The 20,000-nt window shown below is 45.3% G+C and overlaps 1 protein-coding gene across 2 annotated transcripts in view; it reads right to left on the bottom strand.

Annotated features, from left to right (window-relative positions):
- plxna1a (plexin A1a) overlaps positions 1 to 20,000 on the bottom strand; it is a 331,250-nt gene that overhangs the window by 189,537 nt on the left and 121,713 nt on the right. For both annotated transcript variants that reach the window (XM_080763399.1, XM_080763400.1), the window contains exon 4: positions 5,737 to 5,868. In XM_080763399.1, the coding sequence (XP_080619525.1) occupies positions 5,737 to 5,868 (132 nt within the window). The remainder of the gene's footprint in view (positions 1 to 5,736; positions 5,869 to 20,000) is intronic.

The following is a 20,000-nucleotide window of genomic DNA, read 5'->3' as shown; positions in this document are numbered from 1 at the left end:
GACTGAAGCTATACGTTCCCCTTGGTGGGGGCTCCTCACTGGCAGGTGAGCCATTAGGATACTACAGCAGTGAAAACAACAACTTTAATGTGTGTGGCGAGGACATCATTGTGGGACAAATAAGGGGTTAAAAAAACTAAACAAAACAAAAAAACAACAGGGAACTTGAAGGGAAGAATTTGTTTCCCCCCATTCAAGGGTTCAAACTCAAAGGCCATAAATTTGCCAAATATGTATTAAATGAATTTCACAGTGTGGTTACACTATTCAGCTTTCAGTACATTCCATGCATTTGCAAAGCAACTCCCTTCTTGTTTGTTTGACAGTCGTGTACTACTTTATTGTGGATATTATTGTCATGGTGAAATTGCTGTGGGGAAAAAAGACACGAAAGACAAGATTTTCATGTAACCATTCAAGAAGCATGCAATAAGCTGCACAAGGCCGTGCTAGAGTGAACGGTTAAAGGAGTTTATAGGCCTAACAACTCCCCATAGCTGTTCTAAACCCACTGTAAAGCACGGCCTCTTTGGGCTTATTGCTTTATTCTATCTGAATGTCTACCTGCCTATATAATATCCAGGTAATTGGACATGTCAAACAGAGAAAGACAGACCGAGAGAGAGAGAGAGAGAGAGAGAGAGAGGGAGAGGGAGAGGGAGAGAGAGAGAGAGAGAGAGAGAGAGAGAGAGAGAGAGAGAGAGAGAGAGAGAGAGGGAGAGGGAGAGAGGGAGAGAGAGAGAGAGAGGGAGAGGGAGACATCCAATTAGTTGAGAAATCTCAACAGAGTAATAGTATGGTTAACTGTGTGAAGAGATGTGGGATTCAGAGTGTAGCGGTAGCAGAGAGGGTCAGCGCTAATCAAAGACACACAGACAAATGGGAATGTGCTCTACATTAAGACTTCAGCACAGCTCATATACCCTGTAATCGCACTGCCTATCACTGTGCCATCTGCTCCTCAGCCACGCACTCAAATCCTGACGGTTCATTTACCTCTGAAAGCGTAGAATTGGACCCCTTTCAGATTTAAATTCAAAGCGGTGAGCCGTAGGTTCCATATGAACCCGGGTCTCCCACGTGGGTCGAGCACTTCTTGCTCGCTCACAACACAGGCAGTACTACTTGTCAGCAAGTAGGTGTCCAAATGGAAGAGCAGCCACTGCAGATGCACTAGTTACTGTATATTGCATTCATCCATAAAGACCTGAGGCAAATTGTGCAAATGCCTTCCAAGTGGTTTACATTTTCATGTCAAGCACCCACAAAATGATGTGTATTTTTGACGGCGGACCGCCAAATCTGAAAATGTTTTGTGCCAGGGACCCACAGAAGAGAAGATGTGTGTTCTTTTTTTCCCATGTTCGAAAAGAGTAGCAGCGTGACACGAAGTGACACGCTGCGAGCTTGTATATCTGCTATTTTTGAAAAGCCAATGCTTAAATCTAAAATGACCTGGTTTTCATGGGTTAACATACATTTTTTTTATTAATTCAAATAAGTTTCAGGCTTTAATATATATTATGCAGATACCAACGGAAAGCCCACTTTGTAACTTCAATTCTGCCGCGGGGAAAACTCCTGCAGGAGTTAAGATTTTAGAACTGGAGGTAGGGGTCGACCTTGGAAATATTCAAATGAGAGTCGGACATAAAAGTGGGAATCTAACTACCTTATTTCAATATGAAAAGCAGATGCTTCATTATACATGATTCAGTCCGCAAGTCTGGAGGGAGCTTTATCTTTTCTCATTTAGTTCCTGGCAGTGAAATAAAAGCTCTGCGCCACACGGGAGGGTTTCATTCATAAAGATGCAAAGAAACGACTGTGGGTTTTTTATGTCATGCTAAATCTTATTTGCCTTTTATTTATGACAGACGGGTGCGTTTACTGTGGTGGTTGTTAGTGACGGCCCTGACTGACGATGCGTGGGAGCAGATGATGCCCCAAGACATCCGTGACCACATTTCTATTTCACGGCAACATTTGGCTGCACACGCACGTGTGCACGTGTGCATGTGTGCACGCACCCACACGCGCGCACACACACACACACACACACACACACACACACACACACACACCATGGTTTGCAAGGTCTCAGACGTCACATTGTAAGACTGCTGCAGTGGTTTTACAGCAAGTCACCTCCATAAATCTGGAGCAGTGTTTCCCAAAAAAATATTATTTTCACAAACGTAGGATAATTCTTTATGGGTCGCGAGTAAATATTTCTTTTTTTTTTAAGAATTATTTGAGGGCTTTCATGCCTTTATTGATAGTAAAAGTAGTTTGACAGGACACAGGGAGAGAGAGATGGGGAGTGACACGCAGCAAAGGCCGTCGAAATCGGGACTCAAACTTGCGACGAGCTGTTAGGCTAAATCTTTTTTTACATAAACAAGTTTGAGAACCACAGCTAGCTGCATGGTCCTTTGAAACCCCCTTTCTTCTGACAATAGCTGAGAGCATGTTCAGATGTTAACCCCTCAAGCCCGACAGCATTCTGGTATGACCATTCTACATGTTTACAACACGCTGTGGTTCCATTCTACATGTTTACAACACGCTGTGGTTCCATTCTACATGTTTACAACACGCCGTGGTTCCATTCTACATGTTTACAACATGTCATGGTTCCATTCTACATGTTTACAACACGCTGTGGTTCCATTCTACATGTTTACAACACGCTGTGGTTCCATTCTACATGTTTACAACACGCCGTGGTTCCATTCTACATGTTTACAACATGTCATGGTTCCATTCTACATGTTTACAACACGCCGTGGTTCCATTCTACATGTTTACAACACGCTGTGGTTCCATTCTACATGTTTACAACATGTCATGGTTCCATTCTACATGTTTACAACACGCCGTGGTTCCATTCTACATGTTTACAACACGCCGTGGTTCCATTCTACATGTTTACAACATGTCATGGTTCCATTCTACATGTTTACAACATGTCATGGTTCCATTCTACATGTTTACAACACGCCGTGGTTACATTCTACATGTTTACAACACGCTGTGGTTCCATTCTACATGTTTACAACACGCTGTGGTTCCATTCTACATGTTTACAACATGTCATGGTTCCATTCTACATGTTTACAACACGCTATGGTTACATTCTACATGTTTACAACACGCTGTGGTTCCATTCTACATGTTTACAACATGTCGTGGTTCCATTCTACATGTTTACAACACGCTGTGGTTCCATTCTACATGTTTACAACATGTCATGGTTCCATTCTACATGTTTACAACACGCCGTGGTTCCATTCTACATGTTTACAACATGTCATGGTTCCATTCTACATGTTTACAACACGCTGTGGTTCCATTCTACATGTTTACAACACGCTGTGGTTCCATTCTACATGTTTACAACACGCTGTGGTTCCATTCTACATGTTTACAACATGCCGTGGTTCCATTCTACATGTTTACAACATGTCATGGTTCCATTCTACATGTTTACAACACGCCGTGGTTCCATTCTACATGTTTACAACACGCTGTGGTTCCATTCTACATGTTTACAACATGTCATGGTTCCATTCTACATGTTTACAACATGTCATGGTTCCATTCTACATGTTTACAACATGTCATGGTTCCATTCTACATGTTTACAACATGTCATGGTTCCATTCTACATGTTTACAACATGTCATGGTTCCATTCTACATGTTTACAACACGCCGTGGTTCCATTCTACATGTTTACAACACGCTGTGGTTCCATTCTGCATGTTTACAACACGCTGTGGTTCCATTCTACATGTTTACAACACGCTGTGGTTCCATTCTACATGTTTACAACACGCTGTGGTTCCATTCTACATGTTTACAACACGCTGTGGTTCCATTCTACATGTTTACAACACGCCGTGGTTCCATTCTACATGTTTACAACACGCTGTGGTTCCATTCTACATGTTTACAACACGCTGTGGTTCCATTCTACATGTTTACAACACGCTGTGGTTACATTCTACATGTTTACAACATGTCATGGTTCCATTCTACATGTTTACATGTTTCCATTCTACCAGCTCAGAGGCTTTGTGGTTAAAGCGTCGGCCCTGAGTCTGGGAGGTCAGGGTTCTATCCCCGGCCGGGTCATACCAAAGACTATAAAAATGGGACCCAATGCTTGGCACTCAGCATCAAGGCTTGGATTGGGGGTAAGTCCCTGCGACATACTAGCGTCATGTCCAGGGGGTGTACTTCAAGCTGCCTCACGCTACAGAAACAGGAGATAGCCTCCTGTCCTATGGGCCTCAAGGCTCGGCACGGCTTACATGGTTCCATTCTACTAGTTTACAGCACGCCAGTGTGTCATGGTTCCATCTGGTCCATTAGCACTCAGGACTTCACAGTGCTGATGTGATGCTCTTTCATGTAGAGAGAGAGTGGTTGGATTTAATACACCCAAAAAAGGTGTGAGAAAGACAAACCAATTATATTTCGACACCTTTCTCAGAACACATGTACCTTTGTGTGTGTGTGTGTGTGTGTGTGTGTGTGTGCGTGCGTGCATGTTGTGTGCGTGCGTGCGTGTAATTCATGTGAAATCCGAGCGGTCGGGTGGGCTAAACCATGTAAGGAGAGAAGATGTACTGTACATGTGCACATGTGGAATACTGTGTCATGTAAAAATAGAATGGATGTACTTTATGTATTGAAAACCAAAACAATACTGTTGGTCAATGTGGTATTCGTCCCCTACTCCTCAAAGGTAAAAAAAAGTGACAGTGACAAACAAGTCTTATAGCATGTCTAAGCTCACAGCTCGTAGCTTGTGCACCTGCTATTTTCAGGTTGGTTTCCACTCCATTTTCAGTACGCAAACCTCAGCGTGTGTGCGTGCGGCCGTGCGCGCATGTATGCATTCGTGTGGATGAGTATATGCGCCAACGTGTGTGTGTGTGTGTGTGCGCTCGTGTGTATGTGTGCGTGCGCACGCTACAGTATAAGTGACATCTCTTCCAGGACGGCCTGGTCGTTGATCGATGTCGTTCCATTTGTATCAATTACACTGCGCTTCCTCTCTCCACGCTCATTCAGACACGCGGAGGTCGGCCGGGTCTAATCGACGGTAAATTACACTGCAGTTGAATGGCAGCGGTGCCGTCGCTCTAACGTATACGCACGTACGGGGTGAGGGGGCGGGGTGGGGAAGCGATCGCTGAAGGTTATCTCATCGTGGCGGTCATTAGCCGTGATGAGATAAGAGAGTGGTAGGGAGGAGGAAGAGGAGGAGGAGGAGGAGGAGGAGAGAGAATGAGTGAAGGGTTTCTGAGATACACAGTTTACTGATGACGACACGTTACCCTAAAGCACACTGGCAGGTCAGTGGAGGTTTCAGTTGTGCAGTTATACCTTCCTACATTGTGTAGTTTGGCATAGAGAGCAGCGATTCTGAACCTTTTCAACCTCATGGACCCCCAGTTTGATATTCCTTATATTATTAGGCCACCGACCAAATTTGAGACTTTCTTTCACATCTCTGGGACCCCCATACACTCCTCTCAGAGTACATTTTTCTCTAAGAGAGTACAAATGGAACCAAATTGACCCGTAAGGGTTCATTTGGTACCTTGTGTGTGTGACTGTGTGTGTGTGTGTGTGTGTGTGTGTGTGTGTGTGTGTGTGTGTGTGTGTGTGTGTGTGCGTGCGTGCGTGCGTGCGTGCGTGCGTGCGTGCGTGCGTGCTTTACCTGTGTGTCAGTCAGCGTGTAGAGATACTGGTGGTCGGGGCTGAACAGCATGTCTCTCAGAATGGGGCTCCCATCGCTGACCTCCAAGTTCTCATACAGCAAGGCAGGCTGGGTAATGGAGTTCACCAGGATCTGAGGGGGGGGGGGGGGGGGGGGAACAAGGAAGACAGATGATTGAGTGTGTGTATCGCTAAAGCACAGGAAATGACTGATGAGTCAACAAACGTCCATCCATCCGTCTTCATTTGCTTATCTGGAGTCGTTAGCTAGATGGAATACTTTGTTGCCGAGCAATTAAAATACAACACCATTCACCATTCGAAAGTGTGGAAAATGTGGATTGGACGAAGAAAGAAAGCTTGTTTCCATTACAGTCCACTATGCAGACACACAGCACCCAGTAGACTATACAAACAACTATAAAACCCAAATACAAATACTACTATAGAGAGAGTTAACAACATAGGTAACAGTTCCAGCAGAGAACCAGACTTCACTTTCCTTGGGTTATATCTCCACCTTGGCCTTGGCAGGGTGGACATATACCATGGACCATCTGGTCCATGGTCTGCCTCGTGGCCTCCTCCCAGTGGGATGTGCACCCAAGACCTCCGTAGGGAGACGCCCAATCTGTACTAGATGCCCAAACCACCTCAACTGGCTCCTGTCCAAGTAAAGGAGCAGCAGCTCTGCTCCCAGCCTGTGCCAGCTAGGTGACTAAAGAGTCTGTCCCTAAAGGAGACGCCAGCTGAGAATACCCATTTTGGCCACTTGTATAATCATGTTATTTCGGGGTCATGGCCACGGAAACTGGTGAGACAAAAACAACAAACTAGCTGGCACGAAAAGGAAACAGTAATCCATTCACCACTGTAACCATAACTCACGTTTCACTCCAACAAACGCAGAATCGCCGCTTGGGGAGAAATTGCTTCAGCCAGAACTACTTGTGTTCGTTGGACAGGAACAAAGCGGAATTATTTCTCAAGTATGCTTTTATGCTTAGTTTTAGTTTTTGAAACTTGTGACTTTTACTCCACTATATTTTAAAGATTAATATTGCTCTCTTTGAAGGTAGCATAGCTTTGAAGCCAGCTGTTGATTTGTATTTTCCAGAATTCAATTGGCCACACACTGCCATACTCACCAGATGAAACCACTCACAGTATCCGCTCTCAACCATGCATGTATTAAAATATCTCAACTGCGAAATGGTTCTGGATGGATGCATACATGGCATTCACTGCTGAAGGTGTGGACATTTTGTCATCTTACCTAGCCGTAATCATCCTGTCGCTCAAGTTAAACATAGCCCTCAAACTGTCTCCGCCTCTCCGGTGCCTGTCAAAGGCCTTTCAGAGCTGGATTATCGTCAGCTCAATAAGTGGAGACATTTCTTCATACAACTTCAATAACAGCTTCTACATAAATTTAAATGATCTTCAAGCTGGAATAATTCGACCCACCAGGCTGAGAATTCTCACCTGTCACCGCTACATAGCCGTCTCTCCTCATTTTAGATGGACAGGACGGAGTCATTCCCAACTACATGTTTATTGTTTACATTGACCGCTAAAGTGGCCTTCTTTACTCCTTTAAAACGTGTGTGCGTGCGTGCGTGTTTGTATAGCCTTTGTTTAAGCTGTGCTTTGCATTCAGAATTTGAAATCAATTTGAAAAAGCTCATTTGAAAAATGAATTAATTTGAAAAGTCCCTCTTCCCCAGTCCCCCCCCCCTCTCTCTCTCTCTCTCTCTCCCTCATTTAACACCTGGCGCGAGCAAGCCTTTACAGTAAAACCCTGTCTGTCTCCCCAGCAGAGGGGAAGCTGTCCTTGCGTCCATCTCTTTTTATTTGACAGTTACCACTGAAGACAGCATCATTTTCTCAGTGCAGAGTGCTCTTTAAAATAAAGTCTGTGTCAGCAGCAGGTGTTGCTGCAGGAGTCGTAAGAGAGCAGACCTCAACGTGCATATTATGGTGGCTGTCGGGTGGAGACCTTGGATGTCCCAAACTCTCTGGACTCCAACGGCTCCAATGTAGTTATTAGTTACAAGCTCATGTTCAAACATTTCATTTGTTACAATGTAAAACATTACAACAATATGAAAGGTGGAAATACAAGGTTTACTTCCCAGTTCCCACCTGACAATGTGGATAAGTGTTGTGGCAAAGTAGATTTTGATCCACGGCCATCCATCTACGTGATTGTGACGTGTTATAGACAACCTTATAGAATGTGGAATGTGGGAACGGGCTGAAACCAAGCCCAAAATAAATATGGGGTGTTGCCTTGATGGGACGTGAAGGGGTCACGTGAGTTAGCGCCAGATGAGATGTCAATCCCAGCGAGGTACGGTCAGTGCACTGACTTTCAAAAAGCCTCACCTCTCTCTCTCTCTCTCTCTCTCTCTCTCTCTCTCTCTGGCGTCCACCGCGCTGTCCTTTTTGGCAAAGGCACTCTCATCTAGCAGTCCAGCCAAGTTTAAAACAAACAGAGGCATTTGCATAATCCTGTTTGACTTACATCATCTAAACACGGAGGCATCACAAGCTTAGTGCCCTGCCCAGCAAAGTGACACTAATGACCACATTACGCTTGATCACCTGTAGAGGTGCGCTGAGGTGACCGACACTGCACTAATGGGTTCAATACCATTTTCATTAAAGGGGCTGTTTTTTTGTAGTTTGATTTCCAGTCCAAGTTACAAACTACAGCAGATTCAAATCATGGCAGGTTAGTAAGCAACACGGCTGCAGCTAATCCTCAAATGAGTGTTGGATAATGGGTGTGTTACATTTGGTATGCCATGACCGAGTGTACCATTTTGCAAGCATAGACAGTACGGGAGTGGCAATGCACACGGACACCGCTAAATCTAACTAATAATAACACATTATAAATGTGATGAGCTGCAGCTGTGTTGCTTAAATCACAGCGTATACAAGGTCAGCATTATGCAGTCCCTGCTGTAGCTGTACCTGAACTGGAACACAAGCTACAGTAGAAACCAGCCTAGCGTTGCATGCCCTCTTTATTTAACTGTAGTATAAAGGTGTGTTCAGCACACTGGTTCGTACCGTGTGTGTGTGTGTGTGTGTGTGTGTGTGTGTGTGTGTGTGTGTGTGTGTGTGTGTGTGTGTGTGAGTGTGTTTGAAGACACATTCTCTTGTTGTGCAATGAACCTATCAAGGTTCATATGTTCTTGGGATACAGCCTCCTGGAGGACACGCACACACATGCACGCACGCACGCACTCCACACAGAGTGAGGCATGTGTGACCTCTTTGTCCTGTTATATTTTTGACTCCAAAATGATGCATCGATACATTTTTCAGCAGGCCTCTCTCCCTCTCCCTCTCCACTTTCTCGACAAAAGGACAAAGTCAAGCATATGGCCAAGAGCACACACTGGCGCAGAGAGCGAGATTGAGAGAGAGAGAGGAGGGGGGCACTTCATCCATCCCCCTCCCTCCCAAAACTGCCGTACATGCCCTGAGAGCCCGGCGTGTCTTCAGCGAGACACACTCAGGAGGACTTTGGAGGACTTGTGCGTAGGCGGAGAGCGCGTACGCACAGAGGGGAGGTGACCTGCCCTACAGCTGGGGGGCAGAGGGCAGTGGGATGGGTTGGGGATTCAGGTCAGACGCCACAGCAGGACGCCCCCCCAGACACCGCTCTGCAGCGTGACCAACTGAATCTCTACAGCCTGCAGGTAGATGCTCTACTTTCACAGCCCGTCACCAGGTCCCCAATACACACACGGCGGAGGGGTCGATTGGGGGGAGTTAACCCATTCTGACCTGAGATCAGATTCATACGAGGTTTCCACTGGACACACACTGGTCTGATGAACCCATTCTGACCTGAGATCAGATTCTAAAAATGTCAGTCGTTCTTCGAATTTTTCAAAAATAGCAGACCTACAAGCTCGTATCGCGCCACTCGGTGGCGCGATATGAGCTTGTAGATCTGCTATTTTTCAATAGGTAAAGCATAACATGATGCTAACACCAAAATGGGTGCCCGGTCAGAATGGGTTAAGTCCACAGACGCACAGCCAATGTGGAGGAGCGCTCTGGGCATCTGTAAACTTTGTTCAAAGATGTCCCTCCCTCCTAACTCCGGCTTCTGTGTGATTTATACTGTGCTCTCAAGCTCACAGCGTTTGTTTAGTCACATTCACAATAAAATGTGACATTATTTTAGCCATATATTTATGTAAATGTAGTTAAAGCGGCACTATGGAAACTTTGTCCAATATGTATGGTATACTAATACAATACAACGTAATACATTTGGGGTGGTTGTACGTATATGACTGCCCGCTCTTCTATTGAGACATTTAGGTCGTGTCAAAGGTCATCATGTCTCACCTATAGACACAGGATCTGACCCGAACCTTGACCTGATGGTCAAGATTCAATTTATCCCCTGAGCAAGCAGGCAGGCTCTACATTACTGTAGGCTGTAGCTAAATGGTACAAAAAATCATGGTAAAAATCACACCTGTGACCTGTGTGAAGTGAGGGGTGCTCTTATCATCATACATCATCCATTCATTGTCAATAGGAATGTAATGTTTTTGTATATAGCCGATTTGCTCGTCCACATATGACGTACAGTAAAGTCTCCATTCATTGTCAATGGGAATTAAATGTTTGTGTAAGACAAAAAACTACACTATAATATAGGAGGGGCTAGCGCCCCTCAAAATTGGTTCAAATCCGGGGTAGAAGAGTAAAGTTACATACACATAATATGGTTAACATACATTTCTAATAAAAAATGTGAAATTGTGATATTATATAAGATAAATATAAAATATCAGACACAGACAGTCATGTGTGTAATTCGGTCACAGCACCGGAGATAAAACATATCTACACCGGCCATACAGACCGAGATGAATGACCAGATAAAACATATCTACACCGGCCATACAGACGGAGACGAATGACCAGAGGGCGGAAATCAAAAGCAGAAAATGAATCCCAGAATGTATGATCTCAGGTGAAATATGAGATCCGCTCAGTCATCGCCAGAGAGCTCTCTCTCACGGTAAGGAAGCTTGCTAAGCGTTCGCTGTCCCAAAATGGAGAATTATTAAGTGCATCTGACAGGGCTGATACGATATGTAAGCAATCATTGCATTTCCCACTCACATTTTGAGCATTAAGCACTTTACCAGAGGGATACACAGAGCAGGTATACAGGCTTAATGTCTCAACAATGCACACTTCAGTGGATCATAAATTGCCTGTTGTCGGAATCATATCTTTGAGGTTGGCCTTTCTATAAGCACAGGGCATTCATACTGTATGAGCAACTGCAACTTACACCATAAGTAACACTTAAAAAATAAAAAATAAAGTTGTGTCAAAAATGTAAAGCTCTACAATCGACAGTATATTCTGATAGTAAGCATTGCTATAGTGTTTCAGTGTTCAGTTAAAGGGGTCTCCCTGTCTCTCCAGCACATTAGGAAACAGAACAAAACATGACAGGTCAGGATAGTCATTGTATCGTCATAAGAATAAGAATAAGAACTACACAAATTATCATTATCAGCCTTTGTCTGCCATTTTTTGTTTTGCTTGTTTCTTTGTTTCACTTATTTGATAGAAATGGAATCTCGACCTGAATATGTTTTCTCTTCCTTTTACGACCTCTGTTATACTGAACAATTGGATAGCAATGATTCCTATCATTAAATATAGAGCTATTTAACAAAATAGCACTTACAGTACACCCCATTTATGGCGATATGACAATTATGGAAATGCAACAGCGATGTAGCACCTTACACATGAAGGTGCTAATGTGTCACAAGGTGCTCCTTCCTCTCCTCTCCAGTCACATCTCTACGTTGCGAGGCTCATGCTATCACACCAGATGATTGAGATGAAAGTGTCACGTCAAAATGCCAGACTCGGCACCCCCTTTTGCTTCCCATGTGTTAATAAAATACCCCTTTAGCCTCATTCCTGACTCCCTGTCCTGCCTGCATGGTCTGTGGAACATAATCACCATAAACATAACCTGATTAGCAGATTTGTGTCTTAGAACGCGCGTGGGCGTGTAAACGCGTTAGCTTGGATTGCAGCGGTAAAACCTGACTGTTGGCAACCGATCGCAGGAAACCAGGTCATTGGAATAGCGTGTGCAAATGCTTTTGTTTTAACACTTAGCCATAACCCAGTATAACAGGTGTATAACCCAGTCATTCCCAGTACAACAGGGGGATTTGTTTTAACACTTTGCCATAACCTGGTCATTCCCAGTAAAACGGGGGTACATAACCCGGTCATTCCCAGTAAAACGGGGGTACATAACCTGGTCATTCCCAGTAAAACGGGGGTACATAACCCGGTCATTCCCAGTATAACGGGGGTACATAACCTGGTCATTCCCAGTAAAACGGGGGTACATAACCTGGTCATTCCCAGTATAACGGGGATACATAACCTGCATGGTCATTCCCAGTATAACGGGGGTACATAACCCAGTCATTCCCAGTATAACGGGGGTACATAACCCGGTCATTCCCAGTATAACGGGGTACATAACCCGGTCATTCCCAGTATAACGGGGTACATAACCCGGTCATTCCCAGTATAACGGGGGTACATAACCGGTCATTCCCAGTATAACGGGGGTACATAACCGGTCATTCCCAGTATAACAGGGGTACATAACCGGTCATTCCCAGTATAACAGGGGTACATAACCGGTCATTCCCAGTATAACGGGGGTACATAACCCGGTCATTCCCAGTATAACGGGGGTACCATAACCTGGTCATTCCCAGTATAACAGGGATACATAACCGGTCATTCCCAGTATAACGGGGATACATAACCCGGTCATTCACAGTATAACAGGTACATAACCGGTCATTCCCAGTATAACGGGGATACATAACCCGGTCATTCACAGTATAACAGGTACATAACCCGGTCATTCCCAGTATAACGGGGGTACATAACCCGGTCATTCCCAGTATAACGGGGGTACATAACCGGTCATTCCCAGTATAACGGGGGTACATAACCTGGTCATTCCCAGTATAACGGGGGTACATAACCGGTCATTCCCAGTATAACGGGGATACATAACCGGTCATTCCCAGTATAACGGGGGTACCATAACCCGGTCATTCCAAGTATAACAGGTACATAACCGGTCATTCCCAGTATAACGGGGATACATAACCGGTCATTCCCAGTATAACGGGGATACATAACCGGTCATTCCCAGTATAACGGGGGTACATAACCTGGTCATTCCCAGTATAACGGGGTATTTCCGGCTGCGTATAAAGCAAGGAGAACTCAAGATGACTTTTGTCTTCTTTCCCTCCTCGTTTTAACTCCAACCCGCTGATTCTAACTTTAGTTGGTAAAGTCACGGTACCGTCACAAAGTTGTGGTTATTCTCCTCTTTGCTCAGCCTGCTCCATCCATCTTCCTCTCCTCCTCCCCCCCACACATCCCGTCCTCATCCCTCTCTCTCCCTCCCTCCCTCCCTCCCTCTATCATCCCTCACTTTCAGCTCTCTCTCTCTCTCTCTCTCTCTCTCTCACCTTCTGGGAGTCTCTTTACAGGACGCTGCTCATTAGAAAGCCAACGCTGAGAGGACCAAGGACACAGTATCCTGACACACACATGTGTGTGTGCGCACGCGGACACGCACGCACACACACAAGTAATGCATACCCTTGTGCGCGTATATGTACACAAAGACATACACATGGAGGCATGCGCACGCGCACAGACACACACACACACACACACACACACATACTGTAGCACAGAGACATGCACAACCCATGCACAAACAAGCACGTGCACACGCACCTCATTCATACGCGCACTGGCACACATGCACGCACGCACGCACACATGCACACACACACAGGAAATCACGCACACACAGCCCTATACTGTACACGTGCACACAGCTCTCATTTTGTGGACTGGTTGCCAGACAGGGATCACAACTCTGACTTTACAGTAACAAGTACAGTAGAAGACAAGGAGGAGAGGAGGGGAGGGGAGGGGAGGGGAGGGGAGGGGAGGGGAGGGGAGGGGAGGGGAGGAGGTAGCAGGGGAGAGGAAAAGAAGAGAAATTTGTGTTTGTGTCCAGTCTCGTTACAAATGGATTGTGTACTGTGCAATCAAACCATGGATCTGTACTTGCATATTGTACTGCATATAATTCAGTAATGTAATCTAACATTTGTGGGTGATATAGTATATGAATCAAATGCTGATCATGTGAACTGGAATCAGCGATGCTTCGCCCATTGTCTCGTTCTCCCAGCAGAGAGAGGTAATTGCATTAACAACGTCCGACTCACAATAAAGACGATGAACTGTCTGCTTCAAATAGCTCTGACCTTGTCTCAACATTAGGCTCTAAATGCTCTGACCTTGTCCACCGTGCTACTCAACATTATGCTCTAAATGCTTTGATGGAAGAGGACCTTCAACCACAGCAGATGTACTAGTTATATTTCATTGACAAAATACTCTACCATACAGATCGGTTAAAATAATGAGTAATGAGAATAAGTCCCTTATGTCAGGTGTGAATCAAATGAGTTGTTGGACCCACGACTGGAGTCAGATCAGTTCAACAACCAAAAACTAATAATATACAATAAAATTAGGTTCCGATCCGATCCCGATACCTCAATTTCTGTGTTAGCCGATACTGAATACCGATAACAGTGTTGTGATCTCATGTTATGTTTATAGCTATCTAGCTATATATCTTGTGTTGTGTTTATAGCAGACTCCTCACTCAAATGTGCACTTGCAGTTTGGGCAACTCCAAAGAAAACTCCACATGCCCCAACATTATATTGACCTGCCATAGTATCAACCCCTTACCCCTGTGTCGGTCATGGTTAGACTGGCATATTCACCGATACGTACGAATAAATGAATGATTAATAGAAAATACAACACAGCAGGTGAAACAGAACAGGCAGAAGTCAGGAATACAGGTTAGAGGCAAACAGAAGGCTGGGGAAGCCAAGACACAGAGATAATTTACGAACTGGCAGGGAGTGAGAGGAATGAGTCCAGTTTTCTAGAGGCATGCTGACGAGGGACATGACAACAGGTGAGTGGATTGGCAGGAAGCTAGAGGACTGATGAGGGGGTGGAGACGCGTATACCGTAGGTGAAAAAGTTATATACGACAGAGAGATGCTCCAAGTGATGTACTTCCACTGGATGGAGAGAGAGAGAGAGAGAGATAGAGATACAGAGAGAGAGAGTGAGTGAGTTAAATGAAGCATACCTCAGTCTTATCTGGTTGTGGGCCGCAAGCTATACACTGTGTGTTAAAATGTTTAAGACCAGTTTTTATAGTAAGGTTTATAACTTTTGATGCCTCTTTTTTTGAGGGCCCCTCCTACAGTTTGTCCAGCTTTTGGTGTGTGTGTAACCCAAATTTGTATGTGTGTAACACAAACATAGACAATGAATGGAGAATTTTGAGTGTTTGTGTAAACACAAAGGTAACGTGTGAGGAGGGACAGATGCAGGGGAAGTCAAGTGTGATGTGATGAAATATAATGACAGAGGCGTCATCATGGGGAAGGTGAACATAGCATAGATAGTCTGGAGGAGAAGAAAGGCTTCTCCTAGTCTAGGAGGTTAGGTTTAGGTTGTGAAATTGTCTGGGACAGGGTTAGTTTAACTTTAGGTGGTGTGTGTGGTCTACAGCAGTGTATCGCAACCTGGGATCCGGGAGCCCCTTGGGGGGTTGCCAAACCGGGGGTTGTTTGACAGTTTGGAGCTGGTCCAAATGTGTAACATTTTGCTTTCATCCAGTGTCTGCCTGTTTGTTCTCAATGTGATATCAGTCCCACTTGTCATGCAAAACCAAAAGGTTTCTAAAATACCGCAAATAGCTCAGCAGGCCCTAAGGGCTTTACGGTCTGTAAGTGGTTAGCATGTCGGAAAAACACAAGTGTGAACAGTTATACTTTAGCTGTTGAAAAATAGCAGATATACAAGCTCGTAGCGCGCCACGCTATATGAGCTTGTATATCTGCTATTTTAGGGTCTATAGGGTGGAGTCCCAAAGATAAAAACAAATGGGGGTCCGTGTGGCCTAATGCATATCAAATGGGGGTCCGTGTGGCCTAATGCATATCAAATGGGGGTCCGCGTGGCCTAATGCATATCAAATGGGGGTCCGTGTGGCCTAATGCATATCAAATGGGGGTCCGTGTGGCCTGATGCATATCAAATGGAGGTCCGTGTGGCCTGATGCATATCAAATGGGGGTCCGTGTGGCCTGATGCATATCAAATGGGGGTCCGTGTGGCCTAATGCATATCAAATGGGGGTCCATGTGGCCTAATGCATATCAAATGGGGGTCCGTGTGGCCTAATGCATATCAAATGGGGGTCCATGTGGCCTAATGCATATCAAATGGGGGTCCGTGTGGCCTAATGCATATCAAATGGGGGTCCATGTGGCCTAATGCATATCAAATGGGGGTCCATGTGGCCTAATGCATATCAAATGGGGGTCCATGTGGCCTAATGCATATCAAATGGGGGTCCGTGTGGCCTAATGCATATCAAATGGGGGTCCGTGTGGCCTGATGCATATCAAATGGGGGTCCGTGTGGCCTAATGCATATCAAATGGGGGGTCCTTGAGATCCCAGAGGTTGGGAAGCCCCGGGTCTTGCAGGACAGGCAGGGTAGCAGGCGTGTGGAGCATGGTGGACAGATGTGTTAGTCTCTATCAGGGTAGCAGGCGTGTGGAGCATGGTGGACAGATGTGTTAGTCTCTAGCAGGGTAGCAGGCGTGTGGAGCATGGTGGACAGATGTGTTAGTCTCTATCAGGGTAGCAGGCGTGTGGAGCATGGTGGACAGATGTGTTAGTCTCTATCAGGGTAGCAGGCGTGTGGAGCATGGTGGACAGATGTGTTAGTCTCTAGCAGGGTAGCAGGCGTGTGGAGCATGGTGGACAGATGTGTTAGTCTCTATCAGGGTAGCAGGCGTGTGGAGCATGGTGGACAGATGTGTTAGGCTCTAGCAGGGTAGCAGGCGTGTGGAGCATGGTGGACAGATGTGTTAGTCTCTATCAGGGTAGCAGGCGTGTGGAGCATGGTGGACAGATGTGTTAGTCTCTATCAGGGTAGCAGGCGTGTGGAGCATGGTGGACAGATGTGTTAGTCTCTATCAGGGTAGCAGGCGTGTGGAGCATGGTGGACAGATGTGTTAGGCTCTATCAGGGTAGCAGGCGTGTGGAGCATGGTGGACAGATGTGTTAGGCTCTAGCAGGGTAGCAGGCGTGTGGAGCATGGTGGACAGATGTGTTAGTCTCTATCAGGGTAGCAGGCGTGTGGAGCATGGTGGACAGATGTGTTAGTCTCTATCAGGGTAGCAGGCGTGTGGAGCATGGTGGACAGATGTGTTAGTCTCTATCAGGGTAGCAGGCGTGTGGAGCATGGTGGACAGATGTGTTAGGCTCTATCAGGGTAGCAGGCGTGTGGAGAATGGTGGACAGATGTGTTAGGCTCTATCAGGGTAGCAGGCGTGTGGAGCATGGTGGACAGATGTGTTAGTCTCTATCAGGGTAGCAGGCGTGTGGAGCATGGTGGACAGATGTGTTAGGCTCTAGCAGAGTAATGAGTCGTCGTGCTGTCCTGCTGAGACAGTAAAGCCTCGGTCAGAGGATCTGCTGTGATTAATATCCTGCTGGGTTCAGACAGAGGTCGTACCTGCCCCCAGTAAGGCTGGACAAATACTAAATGTAACCTTCATTTTACCACCGTCCGTCTTTATTTCATTCCTCAGTCTGATCCTGGTCAATCCCTATGGTCTTTATTGGTGGAGCTGCTCTCTCTCTCTCTCTCTCTCTCTCTTATATACTCCATTTTAACCACGATAGATTCATCAAAAAGACCTGTCCTTGGTTCCGGTGACTCATACTGAGGGGGACGTGTTGTTTTTCTTCAATTAATTGGAAAAAAAAGCACTGCCTGTCGCCATTTATTTTAGGATATTTCCATTGGAGAAAAAACATAGTCTTAATTATATTCAGGCCAATTGGGTACTTTTTTCATTTGACATTTGACATGACTCATTTTTGAAAATGAGTCATGATGTCAGATATGTGTATAACACTGCTATGAGGTAAGTATAAAACAAACTATATGCAGGTAGATGAGGTATAAAAAACAACACATTGCAGCAGTTCCATCTGTATCCAAAAAGGTGCAGCAATAGAACAGTAACAGATATAGTGTATAGGCCTTTCTGCAAATATAGTCTCACATGCAGGTGAGACATCATAAAAGTTATCCTGTGTGGCAGGACAGCCCTGGGACTTGTTCAACAGTCTAATGGTACTGTAGCCAAGTGGAAACAGTTCAGAAATCTGTTGGTACTGTATGTGCCTCTCGATACAAAGGCAGAGCGCTTTCCTGGCTGTGGTCACAATGGCAGCCTCAACAGACTGTGGCTGGGGTGGCGAGTGCCCTCAATAATACTTTGAACTTCGACTACACACCGCTTCTCCCTGATTTCCCGGTGGGAGAAAAGCCTTCTGCACAGCCCTCTGCAGGCCTTTCCATTGGTTGCCCATATACCTGGAGTGTGGCGCAGCCTGACGGCACGCTCTCAACGACGGTGCTGTTGCACAACAACCTGAGGAGCCACACCGAATGTAATCATCTGTTCCCTTTGAGGTCCTCATTAAACTCATTTACTGCCAAAGACGTGCTTGACGTCTTTTTGTGTTTTTAGTTTTTGAGGGGCGCTAGCCTCTCCAGCTTTTGGTTACTGTCCAGGAACTTCGGCTTAAACAAACATTAAATTCCCATTGACAATTGCGATCACAGTGAAGATGAATATTGTGTTTATTTATCTTCAGTATAAAACACTATTTAAAGTTGAGTTAAAGAAGCATGAGTTCAAGTCCGTTGCTCTCCCCTTGTCCCCCATATATGGGGACTAGGTTGGTGGAGGGTGTGTAGAGCCCAGGATCACATTAGATGATTGACAACAGGGGTGAAAAATGGGTTACAAAATCGTGGGATAAAAAATAAGGGAAGGTGAGTTAAAAACAAAAGAGGTGAGGTAAAAACGAAAAATAGCTGTCCGTGAGAGCTTGTTTGTTAAATAAATCTGTCAGTAAATGAGCTAATGCATGAACTTGAAGTCACTGGACCTGGGCGTGCTCTCTCCTTGGCCTCCTGGAGTCCATTGATGAAGATAAGGGGCGTGCAAAAACGACTTTCTGGCCTTGACAGCCCATACATCCAAACAGAAAAGTCCTATCTGATTGCATTAAACGACATTAAACAACGTTAAACTCACTTTGCATGTTGCTTTGCCACTCGATGTGCCATTCACTTTAAGCATGCGCACACCCTCTATTAGTATTTACTTTGCTATACTACTTGCTGTACTACTCCATAAAGAAAGCTGTGCGTAGCAGCCTATACAGAAACAGTTTTCACATCCATAGAAAGCTGTGTGTAGCAGCCTACAGAAACAGTTTTCACATCCATAGAAAGCTGTGCGTAGCAGCCTATACAGTAACAGTTTTCACATCCATAGAAAGCTGTGCGTAGCAGCCTACAGAAACAGTTTTCACATCCATAGAAAGCTGTGCGTAGCAGCCTACAGAAAAAGTTTTCACATCCATAGAAAGCTGTGTGTAGCAGCCTACAGAAACAGTTTTCACATCCATAGAAAGCTGTGCGTAGCAGCCTACAGAAACAGTTTTCACATCCATAGAAAGCTGTGCGTAGCAGCCTATACAGAAACAGTTTTCACATCCATAGAAAGCTGTGCGTAGCAGCCTACAGAAACAGTTTTCACATCCATAGAAAGCTGTGTGTAGCAGCCTACAGAAACAGTTTTCACATCCATAGAAAGCTGTGTGTAGCAGCCTACAGAAACAGTTTTCACATCCATAGAAAGCTGTGCGTAGCAGCCTATACAGAAACAGTTTTCACATCCATAGAAAGCTGTGCGTAGCAGCCTACAGAAACAGTTTTCACATCCATAGAAAGGGAATCCATGACGACACACCTTTGATGTGCTCTCTCGACACAGCTGACAGCCTGGCACTGATTCACAGCTCAACTCCTGTCCTGCACGGGCACTGTAGGCTGGTGGCTTGCCCTTTATGTGGCATTCATTTGCATTATGATTTATACCATGCACTCACTCTTTCCTTTGCCAATTATTCTGTTAGTTCACCCTTTCATTTCTCAC

The sequence above is a fragment of the Protomyctophum bolini genome (genome assembly GCF_963924005.1).
Source record: "Protomyctophum bolini genome assembly, chromosome: 5".
Classification (NCBI taxonomy): domain Eukaryota; kingdom Metazoa; phylum Chordata; class Actinopteri; order Myctophiformes; family Myctophidae; genus Protomyctophum; species Protomyctophum bolini.
The sequence above is the reverse complement of the archived record's forward strand: the minus strand, read 5'-3'. Positions and strand labels throughout refer to the sequence as shown.